The 15055-nt window shown below is 41.0% G+C and overlaps 2 protein-coding genes across 2 annotated transcripts; both read right to left on the bottom strand.

The window, feature by feature from the left end:
• Nucleotides 1-374: 374 nt before the first annotated feature.
• On the bottom strand, nucleotides 375-10546 carry elmod3 (ELMO/CED-12 domain containing 3). Its single transcript, XM_029511466.1, has 13 exons — nucleotides 10486-10546; nucleotides 8494-9294; nucleotides 7622-7693; nucleotides 7456-7530; nucleotides 7302-7371; nucleotides 6944-7006; nucleotides 6748-6836; nucleotides 6262-6385; nucleotides 6016-6138; nucleotides 5649-5779; nucleotides 5071-5147; nucleotides 4804-4931; nucleotides 375-4054 (listed from the first exon to the last, which is right to left on the bottom strand). The coding sequence occupies exons 2-13, from the start codon at nucleotides 8527-8529 to the stop codon at nucleotides 3804-3806; spliced, it is 1239 nt and encodes a 412-aa protein (XP_029367326.1). The 5' UTR covers nucleotides 8530-9294; nucleotides 10486-10546; the 3' UTR covers nucleotides 375-3803.
• A 1895-nt stretch (nucleotides 10547-12441) lies between these two features.
• On the bottom strand, nucleotides 12442-14147 carry star (steroidogenic acute regulatory protein). Its single transcript, XM_029510599.1, has 7 exons — nucleotides 14084-14147; nucleotides 13719-13840; nucleotides 13445-13558; nucleotides 13167-13325; nucleotides 12862-13046; nucleotides 12681-12774; nucleotides 12442-12561 (listed from the first exon to the last, which is right to left on the bottom strand). The coding sequence occupies exons 1-7, from the start codon at nucleotides 14145-14147 to the stop codon at nucleotides 12442-12444; spliced, it is 858 nt and encodes a 285-aa protein (XP_029366459.1).
• Nucleotides 14148-15055: the final 908 nt, after the last annotated feature.

A 15055-nucleotide genomic window follows, 5' to 3' on the forward strand; every position in this document is an offset into this window, starting at 1 on the left:
AAGCACTTTGCTCTCCTCAGTTGCCTACAACAGCCAAAGCTTAATGGATTTACATTTTTGTATTTTTCTCAGTGGAGGATCCATTGATTTCACAGGGACATTGACTTTTTAAACAGCATTTATTTAGCTTTCTCCATACAATACATTTAATGTACAACAGCACATACTGTATTCTGAAATAACTCTCAGTATAAAATAGGGCTTCTACAATCAAGGTACAGTCATAAAATGCTCTGAGGGACATGAGGACAACAGCAACAGTAAACACCTTCATATAAAGCGCAGGATATTGAGAGAAGTGATTGTATTTGCCGAGCTGCTGCTGTAGGAAGCAGAACTTCAGACCACACCTCTCAGAGCATACGACATCCCGCAAGAACCCGTTTTTTTTTTTTTTTTTTTTTGTTTGTTTGTTTTCTCTCTTGGTTCTGGTTTCACAACTGAGGAGATTCCAAATGATGATCAACAGATAAGAATATGATCTATTACAACTGCTGAAAATATAACTTTTGGTAACATGAGAGGATAAATCAGGCCTTGTTTGGATACTGAATATATACCAAGGTCAAAGCATACACAGTATTATGACTGCTTATCAAGCCTATATCTTTACAATCATATATTGAACAGTTTGTTTGTGACTGTAGCTGTGAAGACAGGATTGTTTCTGAGTGTTTTCCTGACATCAAACACTTAAACACAGCAAAAGTATACTGTACTATCACAGAAGCCACACAAAAACCAGCTTATTTCAACATGGTAAACATCAGCCAATTATAGTTCATTTTAAAAAGGATTTATTTATCTGCAGATGTGCATCAGAGCATGTGTGGGCCTATATAGTGTCTATAAATGTGTCTTTAAATAGAATACACATAACATTTACCAGCTTTTGTGTTAGTTTGTTATTATGTGGTGCTTCAGGTGTTGAATATACATTATATATCATTTATGTCCAATTGGTATGAGAGAAGGCCTAGGAACAAGGAAACATAAAAAGATAAGTGTCTGACCGAGAGGCCAAACAAACGTCAGGAGAGAGAAAGGAGAGATTTGTCTCAAGTCTTGAGGTAAGCAATGTGTTTCAGTATAATGCCCTACAGACAATCATACAATTACAATCATTAATTCTCTATATACAAACTTCCTGATTTACATACACTGTACTGCTCCTCAGATTAAAATTTAATAAAACTAAATGCAAGATCATATCCATGGTGCAATTTTTTTTTAGAGGGAGGAGGGGAATCTGACTCTATGAAGCCTGTTCCATGAGGCGGGCGATAATGAACATTATGGCTATTGAAGATGGCCTGTTTCCTCTTGCATACGTCACACATACTATCAAAGATCTACAACAGTGCAAATTTTCCTGATCAATCAAACCACTCGCAAACAATTGGCAAAACTACATCAGCCCCAAGTTATATGGTGGAGAACGGAGATGGCAAAGAACTATTTATTCGAAAAGATGTTCACATTGAAAATTTACATGCCTGTGTTGTTTTTGTTGTGTATATATCTATTAGGCCTGCATGATTTAGGGGTCACAAGAGCTCTTTTTACTGCGTTACATGAATGGTGGAAGTCTACTGAGGCATGGTGGTTCAATGAATTTTTAAGAAAAGAAAAAGAAAAAAGGAGGCGAGGACCAACCAGCATTCTACCCCACATGGCTGCACTGGATGTAGGCACCATTTTTACCAAAGACAAGGTTGAGCTCAATCACATGTCAAGCCTATCTCTGCAAATCATACACTGTTCCACCTTAATGTGTGTCTACTGAAGGAGGCTTAATGAGAGTTTGACATGAATGTGCTATAGTTGTAACAGTTTGCGCACTCATTGACACTACAGACTGTAACTGAGACATGACATCAACAAGCTTTACGAAGAGGAGGAGGCTATAGGATGCTACAGTACTAGTGCTACCTGAACATGCTACAGATTGAGACTACGACGATGGGAGGCGGTTTCACATTAGCACAGAGCAGGAACCAGCTTTGCTGAGGAGCTCTACCCATTGGAGGCCACAGAGCCGCTGAAATTAGCTGTGTCCAGAACCTACATCTGGATTTTGAAAAATGCAAAACCAAAGAATATGTTCTCTGTTCAGCAATGCTATGTACCATTTTTAAAATGACAAAAGTACCGTCTTTGCAGCTTGATGGATCAAGTACTTAGTAAAGCTGGCTTATTGTGTGCAGAGGAAAGCACCCCATCTGTAGTCAGTTCCTGTCAAACAACGCACAAACACACACTCAAACACACTCACATTTGCACAAGCATACAAACCCTGAAGTTAGGAACGATTTCTATCGTCACACAGCACTATCGTTTTGATTATCATTAAGAAAGAGCTGGGATTGCATACTGTACCATACATCTCCTGGGAGAGGCACCCTTCATCAATATCAGCTCATTCGTGTCACCACACACACGAGCAAGCTTGCACACACAGCCACACGCGCGCGCACACGAATAAATTTCTAACTGGTCAAAAAAATTACAATCACATGCTTTGTAACGGAATGTAGAGAAAGCTCATACCAGGCCTTTGACTTAGGCCAGGACCAGGCCAAGCACCCAGACTGTTATGAAGTGTCTCCTTGGCTTTAACCATGACAAGTTCAAAAGTCAGAGGATTTTCAGATGTTCAGGTGAAATTCAACAGTGTTAAAAATCCTTCTCCCGGACATGAGGCCATCAGCTGAACGACAAAATTCTGAGGTGCTTTCGTACATAACTTTGAAGTTATGACAGCTATCCCTTGTTCAATTTATTTAAAATATATCTCCCCATATTAAGTGGGAGCTCTGGACCTAGTCTATCACACCCCAGGCAACAGAAACCATGAGTAGACCAACAGCTGGCTATACCTCCACACATCTGGACTAACATGTATCTCATTCACACTCTGATAGAGAATGCAAAGTGATTAGACTTTCAAACCAAGCTGCATTCAAAGTCTACTGTGCAAGATTTTTCAGAACAGCTTGTTCTTGCAATTTTCACTACTTGCTCAAATGCTTCCAATAGCCAGTTTTCTATCTGCCACTCACCCCTCGTGCTGAGCAAAAAACACACTTCTGTTTGCTCTATGGAAGGGCCTAAAACTGCAAAATGTTTTTCATAGTTAACAGAGCGCTTAACAATATTCCAAACAATGCTGCCCTTCAGCTGCACTCCAGTGTCTTCGCGTGAGAGGGATAGCCAAGCCTTTTAAAAAAAGTCACTCTATGCTCTCTACCCTTCTCTGCAATTCTAACATGACCTGACAGAGATCCTTGGAACACAAGTTAAGTGTGTATATTTTGGATTTCTAGGCAGGTAGAGTTTATCCACGAGAATTTGGCAGCTATTGATTTGGCTACTAAATCCACAGAAAAGTGCAAACATTCACTTTCATGTTGTTTTTGTGACATCTGGTGTTTCTGACCTGCTTCAGCTCTTTTTATGACTGTTCTATGTTCTCTTAAAAAATATATCTAATAATAATAATAATAATAATAATAATAATAATTAAAAAAAGAAAAAGTCAAATATAACTCTGAAAGACCCACAAGCATAATCTGTTAAAAGTGCAGCACCCCAGCATCAATGGAAGGAGTGGAAGTGTTTTAAAAGGTCTAAAGAGGAGGTCCTACATCACGGTCTGGTGGGGTTCTTCTTCTAGCTGAGTAAGCCACTTGCAAATACACTAATAGATATACTCACAAGCAGGATTGCTCACACGCATGCGCACACGCGCACACACGCACACACACACACACACACACGCACACACTCATACAGAGTCTAGCTTAGATGAGTCTGGCCTCTCCCTCCATGTCTGGCGGTAGATCACACACTCCTGTGAAGTGCATCTCCTTTCCTTTGCTCCCCTGTCCCGCTCCGGCTCTGGCTGCTCGCTCCCCAAGGCTGGGAGAAGGCTGTTGGGCCTGAGGGTCTAACGATGTCCCACGGGGAATTCCACCTGCCCGCCTCTCTTTCAGGAAGACCTCTAGTCGGCGAAGCATCTGCTTGGGGTTCTTTTTGGCAAACAGCTCCACTTCTAAAGGGTTAGAAAACACAGAAACTGTGGGACTCATGCAGGGATGACAATCTGTGTTTAACTGTGTTTCTGCAACCATACACATCGATGTGACTCATGTTATAAAGAATATATGTAGCTTTACTTTCTCACAAGGAGTTAGACTATTAGCACAAAACTACACCAGCTTGTTAAGCTTTTCTTAACACCAAGAATGGAAACAGGGGCATTTTGGTTTTTTTTATTTTTCAGGCAGATTTTGTTCTGAGCTAAACTAACCAGCTGCTGGTCAGATAATGTCTTGTCTTTCAGCCTTACATAATGATTGGTTAAGAGAGGTGGGAAACAGTCTGGCTGGACTGACAGTTTTAAATAAATAAAGCACAAGAGATACTTTCTTTTTTAAATTCCAAACATCCAGTAGAGCCAACTGACATTGATTTGAGTGATCTCTTGGGGTTTTTCATGAGATTTCACACCCTCCCTCTGAAACCTCAAATACTTAACACAACTTCGTTCACATATACAGACGTTCATTCAAAAGCCTATGAACAGATTAATATTGTTTTGTTTTGGGGAATGTAGTGTGCATGGTGCCATTCAGCAAAATTGTACTATAGAGAGATGTTTCTGGTATTTAACCTACTTTCACTTATATCAATGGATATAATAATGTGAAGACCTGGAATATGGGCCACACATATCAAAAACGGATGAAAATAATTGTTGATCATTTACTAATAGCAGAAATAATCCACCATTTTCTTTACCTTTTAGTACAAATCCAGAGTCAGCAATGGTCTTCTGTTGGGTCTTCCACAGTTGGTACAGGTGAAGATACGTGGCAACGTAGAACTCATTCAGCACACCGACCACTTGCTGACGGCGATTACACTCCCTATTACAACCGAAAACAAAGAGATGCCCTAACCCTCTAAGCCTAACCCTTAGTATGAGGAGATGCTGTATGGAAAAACACAGCATACGACAGATACTCCAGAAGATGTGGTAAACAATAATGAGGACCAGTGACTCACTTAGATAGGGCTTCCTCTCTGAGCACTTGCAGAGCGATGCGGGTCATGTTGATTGACATCACACTGAATGGAAAGTTCTAAACCAAAGGAAATACAGAGGGAAACTTAAGTCCCCGTGGAACACTTAAAAAGGCCACAAGAAGAAATCCTAAAAGATGTGTGTCTTGTGTAGCCGACTTTATTGCTCTCTAGGGGGAAATTCTCATTTTTGCCCTAGTTCCCTCTTCAGGGAGCATGAGGGTCAGGTCAACTACAAAGCAGCACGCTTGTTATGGGAGGAGTTTTAGTGACTCTATGAAGGATTAATTAAATCTGATGAGCCTACAGCCATTAAATAAAACACATTCATGTATGTACATATTTATGGTCAATGGCATCTGTTTGCTTGATGCTCATTTTTTTTATTTACTTAATGAAAATTTCGTGATCTGTTGGTAAATAATTTTACTTAATTTAAGTAAATGATTTTTAAATGAATAATTTTAAGTGAATAACAAAAATAATAATTATGATAACACAGTTCCTCATTATAATGCCTTTTCCCTTGTTTTTTTCGGAGCTCAGATTTTGCAGTGTACCTGTGTCGGGTGTTGTGATAGCTTGTAGATGTCTCTAGCCAATGGCAGAGTCTCTGGGTCCATCACAAAGTACAGAGTATGCATCAGTCCCAGGAAACCAGTGCCACGTAGGTCAGTGGCTGGGTCTGTACCTGCCATACATACACAAAGAGAAAAAATTGGGGATAGATATCTTTTTGTCTAAAACAGTAATAATAGAATTAGTCTGTCACACAGAGGTCTCAGAGTAATCTTTTAAATTAATTGAGGGTTTTGCTTAGGAAAACTTTAATAGCTTTGCTAATACCCCTTCAAAGATAGATTTAATATCAACATCCAGAGACTTGAATCGGTGTATTTGTAGTCACAGAGTGTATAGGTGTCTGACCCTGAAAGCCGATGTTTTCCCAGTGCGCCCCATAGCGAGGGCAGTCCAGCCTGCTTCCAATCAGCCTCTTATAAATGGTCTGCAGGACTCGCATGTGGACTGTTTGGCTATTGTCCACATGGCCTATAGAAAACGCAAATAACACAAATATGCTATAGTGAAAAATCTGGGTTTACTAAAAACACTGATCAGTCTCACCCCCTGTTGGGATCATTACACAAACAGATCCTGTAGACACATTCTTACATTGTGCAATGGCAAAGACGAGATCTCTCTCCTCCAAAAGTTCCCGGTGCAGTCGAGGAGGCCCAAAGAGGAAGTGTGTGATAGCGGCCAGACCAGTCCTGCGAATGGTTGGCTGGATGTTCTTCTGCAGGTGGAGGTGATGGCAAAAATATAATACCCCTATGGAGTTACAGCCAGTCTATACGTTCAGAGTTAATACAATTCTTTAGCAAATTCACATACATTGACCTCATTGTTATTGTCATTGTTTATACAGTTTCTGATGTGGGTGAAGCTGTGTGAAGATATTTCTCTGTCTCACTTACATTTGACACTTAAATTCTTAATTCATGTCACGCACAAGATTTTCATTTAAATCTAATTTCTCTTGGTTTTGACTTGCTCTTGCCAATTTCCTACTACTGGTGTCTGCTGTTTTGCAAATTCCACTTTCTCCCTCTTGCTCCAGTTTTTATCTGAGATTTTTTCATAGGTAGCATTTCTTACTAGCAAGTCTCCAAGGTCTGTGGTCTGGAAGTACTGCAGGGCTTCATTGAAGGAGATGAGGGGGGTTGGGGTCGAGTCCTCGGGGAGAGCTAGGGGATGTTAAAGAAAAGGGAACTATTGTACAACAAAAACTTAAAGACAAAAAAAAAAAAAATCAACAAGGTCATCTTCATTTGATTTGCAAGGTGCATCTGACCTGGTTGGACATTCTCTAAGGCCTCCCACTCTTGCCTGGCCTTTTCCAACTCCACATTTTCCTCTGTGAAGGGAATGGCCAAGATTGGGGATGAAAACAAAGGGAGATGAGCATCTTATCGGCCACTGAGCTACAGTGCAATGGCTGACCTATTCAGTTCATTCTCAGTCATAAATCCTTCCTCTCTAAAAAACCTGCATCATCCAGAGTACACTGTGTACTTCCTGTAAGCAGAGAAGCTTCACTCCTGAGGGAGGTTTTACCTGCAACTGCTGCCTGGTATCGAGGATACACTAACACATTCCTGTGGGAAGAGGATGAGATAAAAGAGAGGCAGTATGAGGTATGTATGTTTTACCTGAGGGCTTAGGCTGGTCGCCTCCAGCTGCCAGGGTCTGCAGAAGACCATTCTGCTTCAGTGCTGAAATCTGGACAAGAACAAAGTTATGGATTACTTTACGTGAAAGGAGCATCATTTGGGTCTAAGTGAGTATACGAAGAATGAAATTTACCGGCAGGGATCTGAGTGGTGCGCTGCCATTGGTGTGGTCTTTGACATTATGACCAATAATCAGTCCATTCATGACCTGTGAAGAGGGAAAAAAAAGCTTTAACCAAAAATGTCGACGAAAGAAAAACTAATTATAATGGATCCATGTTAGGGACCACTGTACTCACAGGCTTATGATTGGAGTGTCCATTGGTGATCTCCTCTAATGGTTTACATTCATGGGACAAACCATTTAGACCCTAACAGAATGATGGCCACACAGATCAGATGCGTAAAACATGTGCACAACATAAATATAGCTCAGCTTTCACTCCATTTAAAACAGGTAATCCATTACCACTGCACATCTCATTTTTTATGATTTCTTTTTACTGATCATAAAGCATGATTAAGCACAACAAGCCAAAAATTTATGTATTAGGATGTCCCAGATTTTGTACACGCTTCATGTCTTCTGCTTTATTTGGATCTTTCATGCACTGATAAGATTTACCGATTAAAAATCAGGTACTCATTTAAGGGTGCACTTCCAATAAATAAAACTTCCCCTGTCCTCTTTTGTTGCAGTATGTCAAGCATAGGACATACTTATTCCACTGTTTACAAAAGCAGCAATACACAAGGATAGAGGCTAGGGTGCAAGAGGTAATGTTACGACTAGAAAACAAAGCCATGGATAAGAAAGTGCCCTGTCAGCTGCTGCCATGGAAACATGCCAAGCCATAGCAGAGATTACAGCTAAAGCAGAGGGAGAACTATTGACCTTAGGCCTTAAGTTAAACACATGTGACAGTACTGCTTAAACAAATTAGCTCTAAATTGTTTAACATTAAACAAGAGTGCAAAGCTGGAAGGGAACATTTATCCCACAGGGTGACTATATCAATATGACAACAATGGTTATAGTGCCTACGTCAATTTTGTTGACCAACACAGCAGGTGGTGTTGTTTTGTTTTAATGGTGTTACATTACTGTAAACCCAAACACTGGAATGAGATTAAACTGTTAAAACTCCAATCAAAAGGGAAAAAGTGTTACCTCAGTATGGGGCGTGACATCAATGTCTTCGTCCATTGCATATGAATGTGTTGGCTGGCTAGCGTGTTTCTGATCCTGGTCTCTACAGACTTCTGAAGTCGCGAACTGAGCTCTGCTGAGGTGCTGACTCAAAGACCACCATGGTTTCTGTAGTGCACATTTGTAGAGACTCCAAGTATCTAAGGTTTTTGCATTATCTCCTCAGGAACACAGAGAACACAGCGTCCACAGTCATCAGTATGATCTCAATAAGTTGTCACTGGTGACAGAAATCCATTTTGTGCAGGTTATATCCTCCCTCTCTATATGACAGCGATGATTGTGTGGTTTTGATGTGAGCCAGGTTTTATTAGCCCACTCCAAAGCCTAAACTTGAAAGCATATACAGAGTAATTTGCAGGTATCAGCCTACAAGAGCTGACCAGAGGAAATGGTTATCCATCAATACACAAGTTTCCTGGAAACTTGCGTCCTTCCTCTCCTCCACAGATATGCTTGGCCAGTGGGCTCACTCCTCAGCTCCATCAGAGATTCACTGAAGCTGGATGATAACATAGCTTTTCAGGGCTAGGTTCTCCCTGTCCAAGACACTTCATTACTTTGGCACTCAAGAGAAATCCAGTACACACCTAGATGTACTATCTACATGTACGAGGGCAGTTAAATTTCCTTGCACCAGAACTGTGTTATGCCTTCAGTCACATATGAAGGACTGGAATTGCTGAATGAGATGTGGCTCATGGGTGGAGTTTTTGTATGGCCACAGTCCAGAGAGGGGGGGGTGTCATATGCACACTATATCTGAAAAAAAAAAAAAAAGGATTGTTAACTACACAAAGTTAAGAAAAAACTGTTAATCAGCAACACAAAAATAACAGCGCATATACATCGGATACAGAATATAATTGCAAAATGTCTAAATACGTTACAAAAGGCCTTTTTAAAACACACTTTTCCTAATACAATACACAAAAAATATTTGCTATGAAAAAGATTAACAGTCCAAACTGCCTGAATATGTGGCCCTGTCTGTCTGTCAACAAGAAATAAAAATTCAGGAAATAAGTTTATTTATCACAGTACTGTCCTGAAAAACATTTGTGGAGACACACTTCTTCTATTTCCAATAAATTACAATCTCAACTGTATTAGATTTATTTCACAAACATGATTTATATTGATCCTTTGGCTGCACAGTTGCAGATTAAACAGCAGCACATGAAAGTAGAAAAAATCCCGCAGCAATAAAAATCTAAGAGATAAAAACGATGTAATACTAAAATATAAAAATGTTTAGGTTTTTTTTTTTTTTTTTTGAAGACAGGGCTTTTCATTGTTCAACATCTGGTGCTGACATCTGAGTGGCATTTGCAGTGCATGACTTTTACTTGTAAAATGTTTAATGTGGCACTTGGACGCTGACTTTGAATAAAACGCCTAAAATTCACAGCAGTCGAGCGTTAAACTCCGCCCGGTCCAAAGAGAGGGCCTAGTGTCGAGCCTGACAATCTGAAAACGTGCCTTTATCTCGCCATAAGACAGCTTTGCTTTTTTCTGTTGTTTGTTTTTGTGCAGTAACGTCGCAGCTTTGACAGCGGCAGCCCAACGCCAGCTAGCTAACATTATCCGTAGCAGCCGCCGAGCTAACAAGATGTCAGACAGCGGTCCCGCAGGCACACAGACTCGGCTCCGGCTCCGGCTCCGGCTCCGACCTGCAGCGAAACGCCCGCACACGTTTGCGGCCCACGGCCGAAAGCTTTTATGCGCTGAATTTACAGCGCGGTGAAGCAGGTGAGGAGCCAGCTGTCAGGCTAACTCACAGGCTAGCCCTAGCTCTATTGAACTGTAACGGGGATGCAGTCTGTCCCCAAAAACGACACAACACACCAACAAATCCGCCTTTGTCCTCAGCGGGCATCGAACACGCTACAAAACGCTGCATGCGGCACCGTGTCCGGGTTTATTATGCGATATGAAGCATTTTAAAAGTACCTCAGTTTCAGATTGTTTCTCCCTCCAATCTCGGCTTCCCTTCCCCCGTCCAGTGGCCACGGTAATTTCAATTGCATCTTGGGAATTGTGGTTTCCTGTCCGACTCTTGCTTCATTACGTCATTGCTCTTGCGCTCCCTCCTTGTGTTGTACACTGTTGTAAAGCAGGAGGCCTGTGACCTGCTTTTCTGTCTCATCCTCCCTTCAGCACAGGTCCTCCCTTTTTCCTTTCCTTTCCATTTTCCTGAAATAAAAATATATATTTTTTTCACTATAATTATTAAGATACTTGTAAAAAGGTCTGTAACATAAAGGCTGTTATCAGTGCCAGGGATTCAATGCGTCAGACAGTGATTGTACCTCCTGGCAAACTTATCTCCACTGGATCATCCTCCATTTCCGACTCCTCAATTTGTCCACTCCTCTCACTACACAAATATTGGTAGTGGGAGTGCTTCTCTCTTCACATCTGCTTTTGTTCACATATAGAAGGACTTCCAGCAGATGTCAATTATTAGCCTCTGGAACTTTGTTTGAGGGAAAAATTTAATTTGAATTACACTGGCCAGCAATTGTGTGTGTGTGTGTGTGTGTGTGTGTGTGTGTGTGTGTGTGTGTGTGTGTGAGAGAGAGCGAGCGTCTATGTGCCTTTCCCTTCTTTTGTTTAATGGAATCTGACTCAACGCAAACTGGGTATCTCTGTTGGGCTTAAATTCTTCTATCTATGATGAGGTCTATGTGGGGAATAAGTGAAAAAAACATTAACAGTTCAGAAGTTACAGCCAGACATAACTTCCTGTTTCACCAGAAAATTCCTTCAGGGCTTAACAGTATGACATAATTGGGCACATTAATCCCAAGTAGTTCTGGTGAAATTCATGTGAGACTGAGCGTGACGCCTAAACTCGTCAGCTAAAGCAATCCTTGCCCGTTGTCTGTACTCCAAGCTGTTACAAAACATTTTGGATTGATTAAAGGCTCCAGAAAATAGCAAAAATGTCACACAACTGGCAATAATGGAGCACAGATTTCCTGCTTGGGATGAGATCCACCGTTATTTGATCTCTGGGAATGTGCTGCTGGCTCACACTGGACAGCTCGCTGCTGGGCTCCTCACGCATTTGAATTGCCAAACACCTGCTTATTTTGGCAAACTGTCACTCTGAAAACCCATGTCGCAACAAAGAGACATTTTTTTTAATGATTTTTTTCCATTTTTCACGGTTTAAAACAGAACCTTCAAATTCATCAATTGCTTCCACATTGAAGTGGAATCATTGTGCAACAGCTGTGCACTTTCCATCTTGAGGTTTACACTTTCTGTCCAATTTTATGTTTTGCTTTTGTATCTTTTTTCTCCACAGGAGTAAAATTGCCGTCTAATTGCTGTGCATGTGCTTTGTCTTTGTAGTTATGCAAGCAGTGAAATGTTTAATGGACTTTTATTTAAGTTCTCGGACAGAATAATCTTTCTACAAACAGTTTTTCTCTCTCTCTCCAACAGCAGAATGAAAACATAAATATTAATGTTATTGCAATCATTTATTTACTAGGATGTAATTGAAAAACAACGCTTATGTACATGCACAATATCAATAAATAAAAGACTGAAACTAAAGTTAAATTTAACAGTACAGGGAGCACACACTAACTGGGGTGTTGTCATAGTGAGACAGTGTGACATATGCTCACACCAGCTCAGTGAGTCTTTAAAGGCACAATGTGTAAGATTTATGTCAGTGATGCAAAGTTTCTATTCATAAGCATAAGACAAAGAAACGTTCAAAATGAAATTTGTCCTCAGATTTTCCTAAACTCTCAGAGGAGCATCATCTTCGTCTAATCTTTAATACTCTGGATTTTCTTTGTTTTTTCAGCAGTCACAAGCAGATGTATATGATTTTTTTTAATGAGCAAAGGTTGCACGGTGTGCCAAAGCTCAATAAACATCGTTGTGTCAGCAGGCTCGAGCCATCTCCGTAGAAACATTGCTAGCCATCCTCTGCCTGAGGTGGTTGGCAAAGTCCACCTGTGTCTGAGAGAGCACTTTGTTTATGATTGTCTTTGGGATCCAGCCCTGTGCACGACAAAGACACAGCCAGTGTTAGATTGGATAAAACCATATTTATGTACAGTTTTTCCTGCAAAATTCTTGAATACATTTCTTTGCAAATGACAGACATGGCAGCAGTGTACCTTTAGATCTAAACTTAGTAGCCAGGTGAACTTGGTCTTATTTGGGTCTCCAGCACACGACTTCAAGACTATACAAGTGGGCCCATTCTCCCCTCTGGAAAATATAAAGATCAGTCTGGATGCTACTAACACACATTCATTAATTTCTTCCTACAGAAATAGATGATGACACATATCTCACCTGACTACACCCCTTTGCTCAGGCATTTTTGGATGCTGGGTGGACATTCCTGCCAGGAAGCAGGTGGAGCCTCGACGTTTGGCATAACGGACACTGACAAAGTCCCTCGGTCCCACCACATTGCCGGGTGTCTCTGCAGAAACCTCATGGGTAACCATTGTGTCCTGGCCGATCTTTTGAAGGATCTGCGAGATCCCATTATGAAATGATCAATGATCTATGGTCTTAGGTGGATGCGGTATTTTTTATTTTTTTTTCCTGGTACACTGTTCATCAGAATAATAAAAATGGATCCAACTCCTCACCTTGACCTGTTTGACACTGGGGTTCCACTCGCCCATTTGTTCCATGTTCCCCACCAACTCTTGATAGAGATTATCAGGGTGTTGGTCCAACATCACTTCCAGCTTGAACACCTTCCCAATGCCCGGCAACACCTTACTCAGGACTTTGTCTCCGTTTGCCTATGGGATATTGGAAAAGTTGCAGATGTGTCACACATTTATATCAAGACATGCAACCTTGATAGACCTTGCAGTGTTACAACAGACATATTTTTTCCCCACTATGACTTAGTACTCACAGCAACAGTTTCAGTGGTCCAGCCATCTTGCTCGCTGAGGATGCCGATGGCCTTCTGCAGTGCATCCTCACCTTGCCTCACATAAGATATGTCCTCCTTGCTGTATCCACCTTCCTCTTTAAACTGAGAACCTTAAGACAGAGCAGTGAGACTGAATTGTGCCTGTTGGCTGCACACAAATAGGCAACTTTATTCCTATAATGAAATACTAGTGTTGCAAAGCTCATATTATGTGTATCTGTGTGACAACTCACTGAGAGCCAGATACATGTACATGTAGCAACTCACTGAGAAGGGAGCTTCGTCTGCGAACTTGGCTGATCCAGTTACTGGGACCTGGACCTGCCAGCCTGTTAAGCTCATGATGAAAAGCAGACATGGCATTTTTTCTCAAACCTGGAAGACACAAAAAAGCCTGCACTTACACCCATGTTAAATCCAATGGGTACGCATGGAGTCGATGAAGAAAAAGAAATTCAGACAAAAAAAAAAAAAGCGTATGGCTTGTTCCATCTTCATCCAGTCATTCAGTGATGCTCATCCTGGGCTCCATGCATAAAATACACATTTTTGACTATAATGTTTTAAAGGGGTAAAACTATACCGAGACAACAGCGATGACCAGGATCTCCAACTCACCTGTCATGTTTCTCATATGCCGGTAGGAGATGCCAGCGCACAGTTTGAAGGTGGCAGGCAGCATCTTTTGTTAATAGGCTTTTATAAGTACTTTAATTGGTAAAACTATGAAATCAAACGGATCAGAAGGATTCAAAATCTGCTTCCGCTGTAAATATTCTCAAAAGAGGTCGACAAAAGGCGAAGAGTACTGTAGAGAGGGATTGAAATTGTGACTCCAGGCTCTCAAGAGTGTCTGTATATATAAGAGCAGCACTGACAAGGCCACTGTGCTATCATCACAAAGATAAACACACATCACCTCACTGTACTAACGGCCATGTCACCAAGGTTGCAACAGGGACATGACGAGCCTGTCTCAGACTCTCATAAACACCGTGTCCAACATAATGTCCAGTGCCCGGGCCCACTGTGCACACATCCGGGTGCACACACACACACAATCACAATCACACTCATAGCAGTGGGCGACATAGAAGAAACAGCTCTCTTCAGTGATGAGAGAGTCCAATAGAGGTCAGAGGGAGAGACCCTGAATGACTCATCCATCCCTTCATGGTCCTTTACAGCCTAAACACTCACTGTGGAATTTAAGGGCAAAAAACTTTCCATCCAGTTTGGCTTGTTTCTTTCCCATTCATATGGGGCATGCATATCTCTATTGTCGTTATCACTGAATGGAAATGAGCAGTGTTGAATCACAAAGTTAAGTTTGGGTCTTATGCATCTCAAGAAGAAAGAAAAAAATTACTCCATTTGTAAAACGGGATTAGGTTTTCTCTTTTTGTCTGAATGAGCAACATCGATATTATTTTGAATCATTTTGAAATTCCGTTCTGTCATTGGACATTGATAACAGTTTAGGTCATCTAAGGTAACAGAGTCTAACTGATCCTTATCATACAACGTGAAACAACATGAAATATATGCATATTTGGTGTAACAGCATTGTCATATGTCCATTTCTATAAT

The sequence above is a fragment of the Echeneis naucrates genome, chromosome 9, assembly GCF_900963305.1.
Source record: "Echeneis naucrates chromosome 9, fEcheNa1.1, whole genome shotgun sequence".
In the NCBI taxonomy this organism is placed as follows: Eukaryota; Metazoa; Chordata; class Actinopteri; order Carangiformes; family Echeneidae; genus Echeneis; species Echeneis naucrates.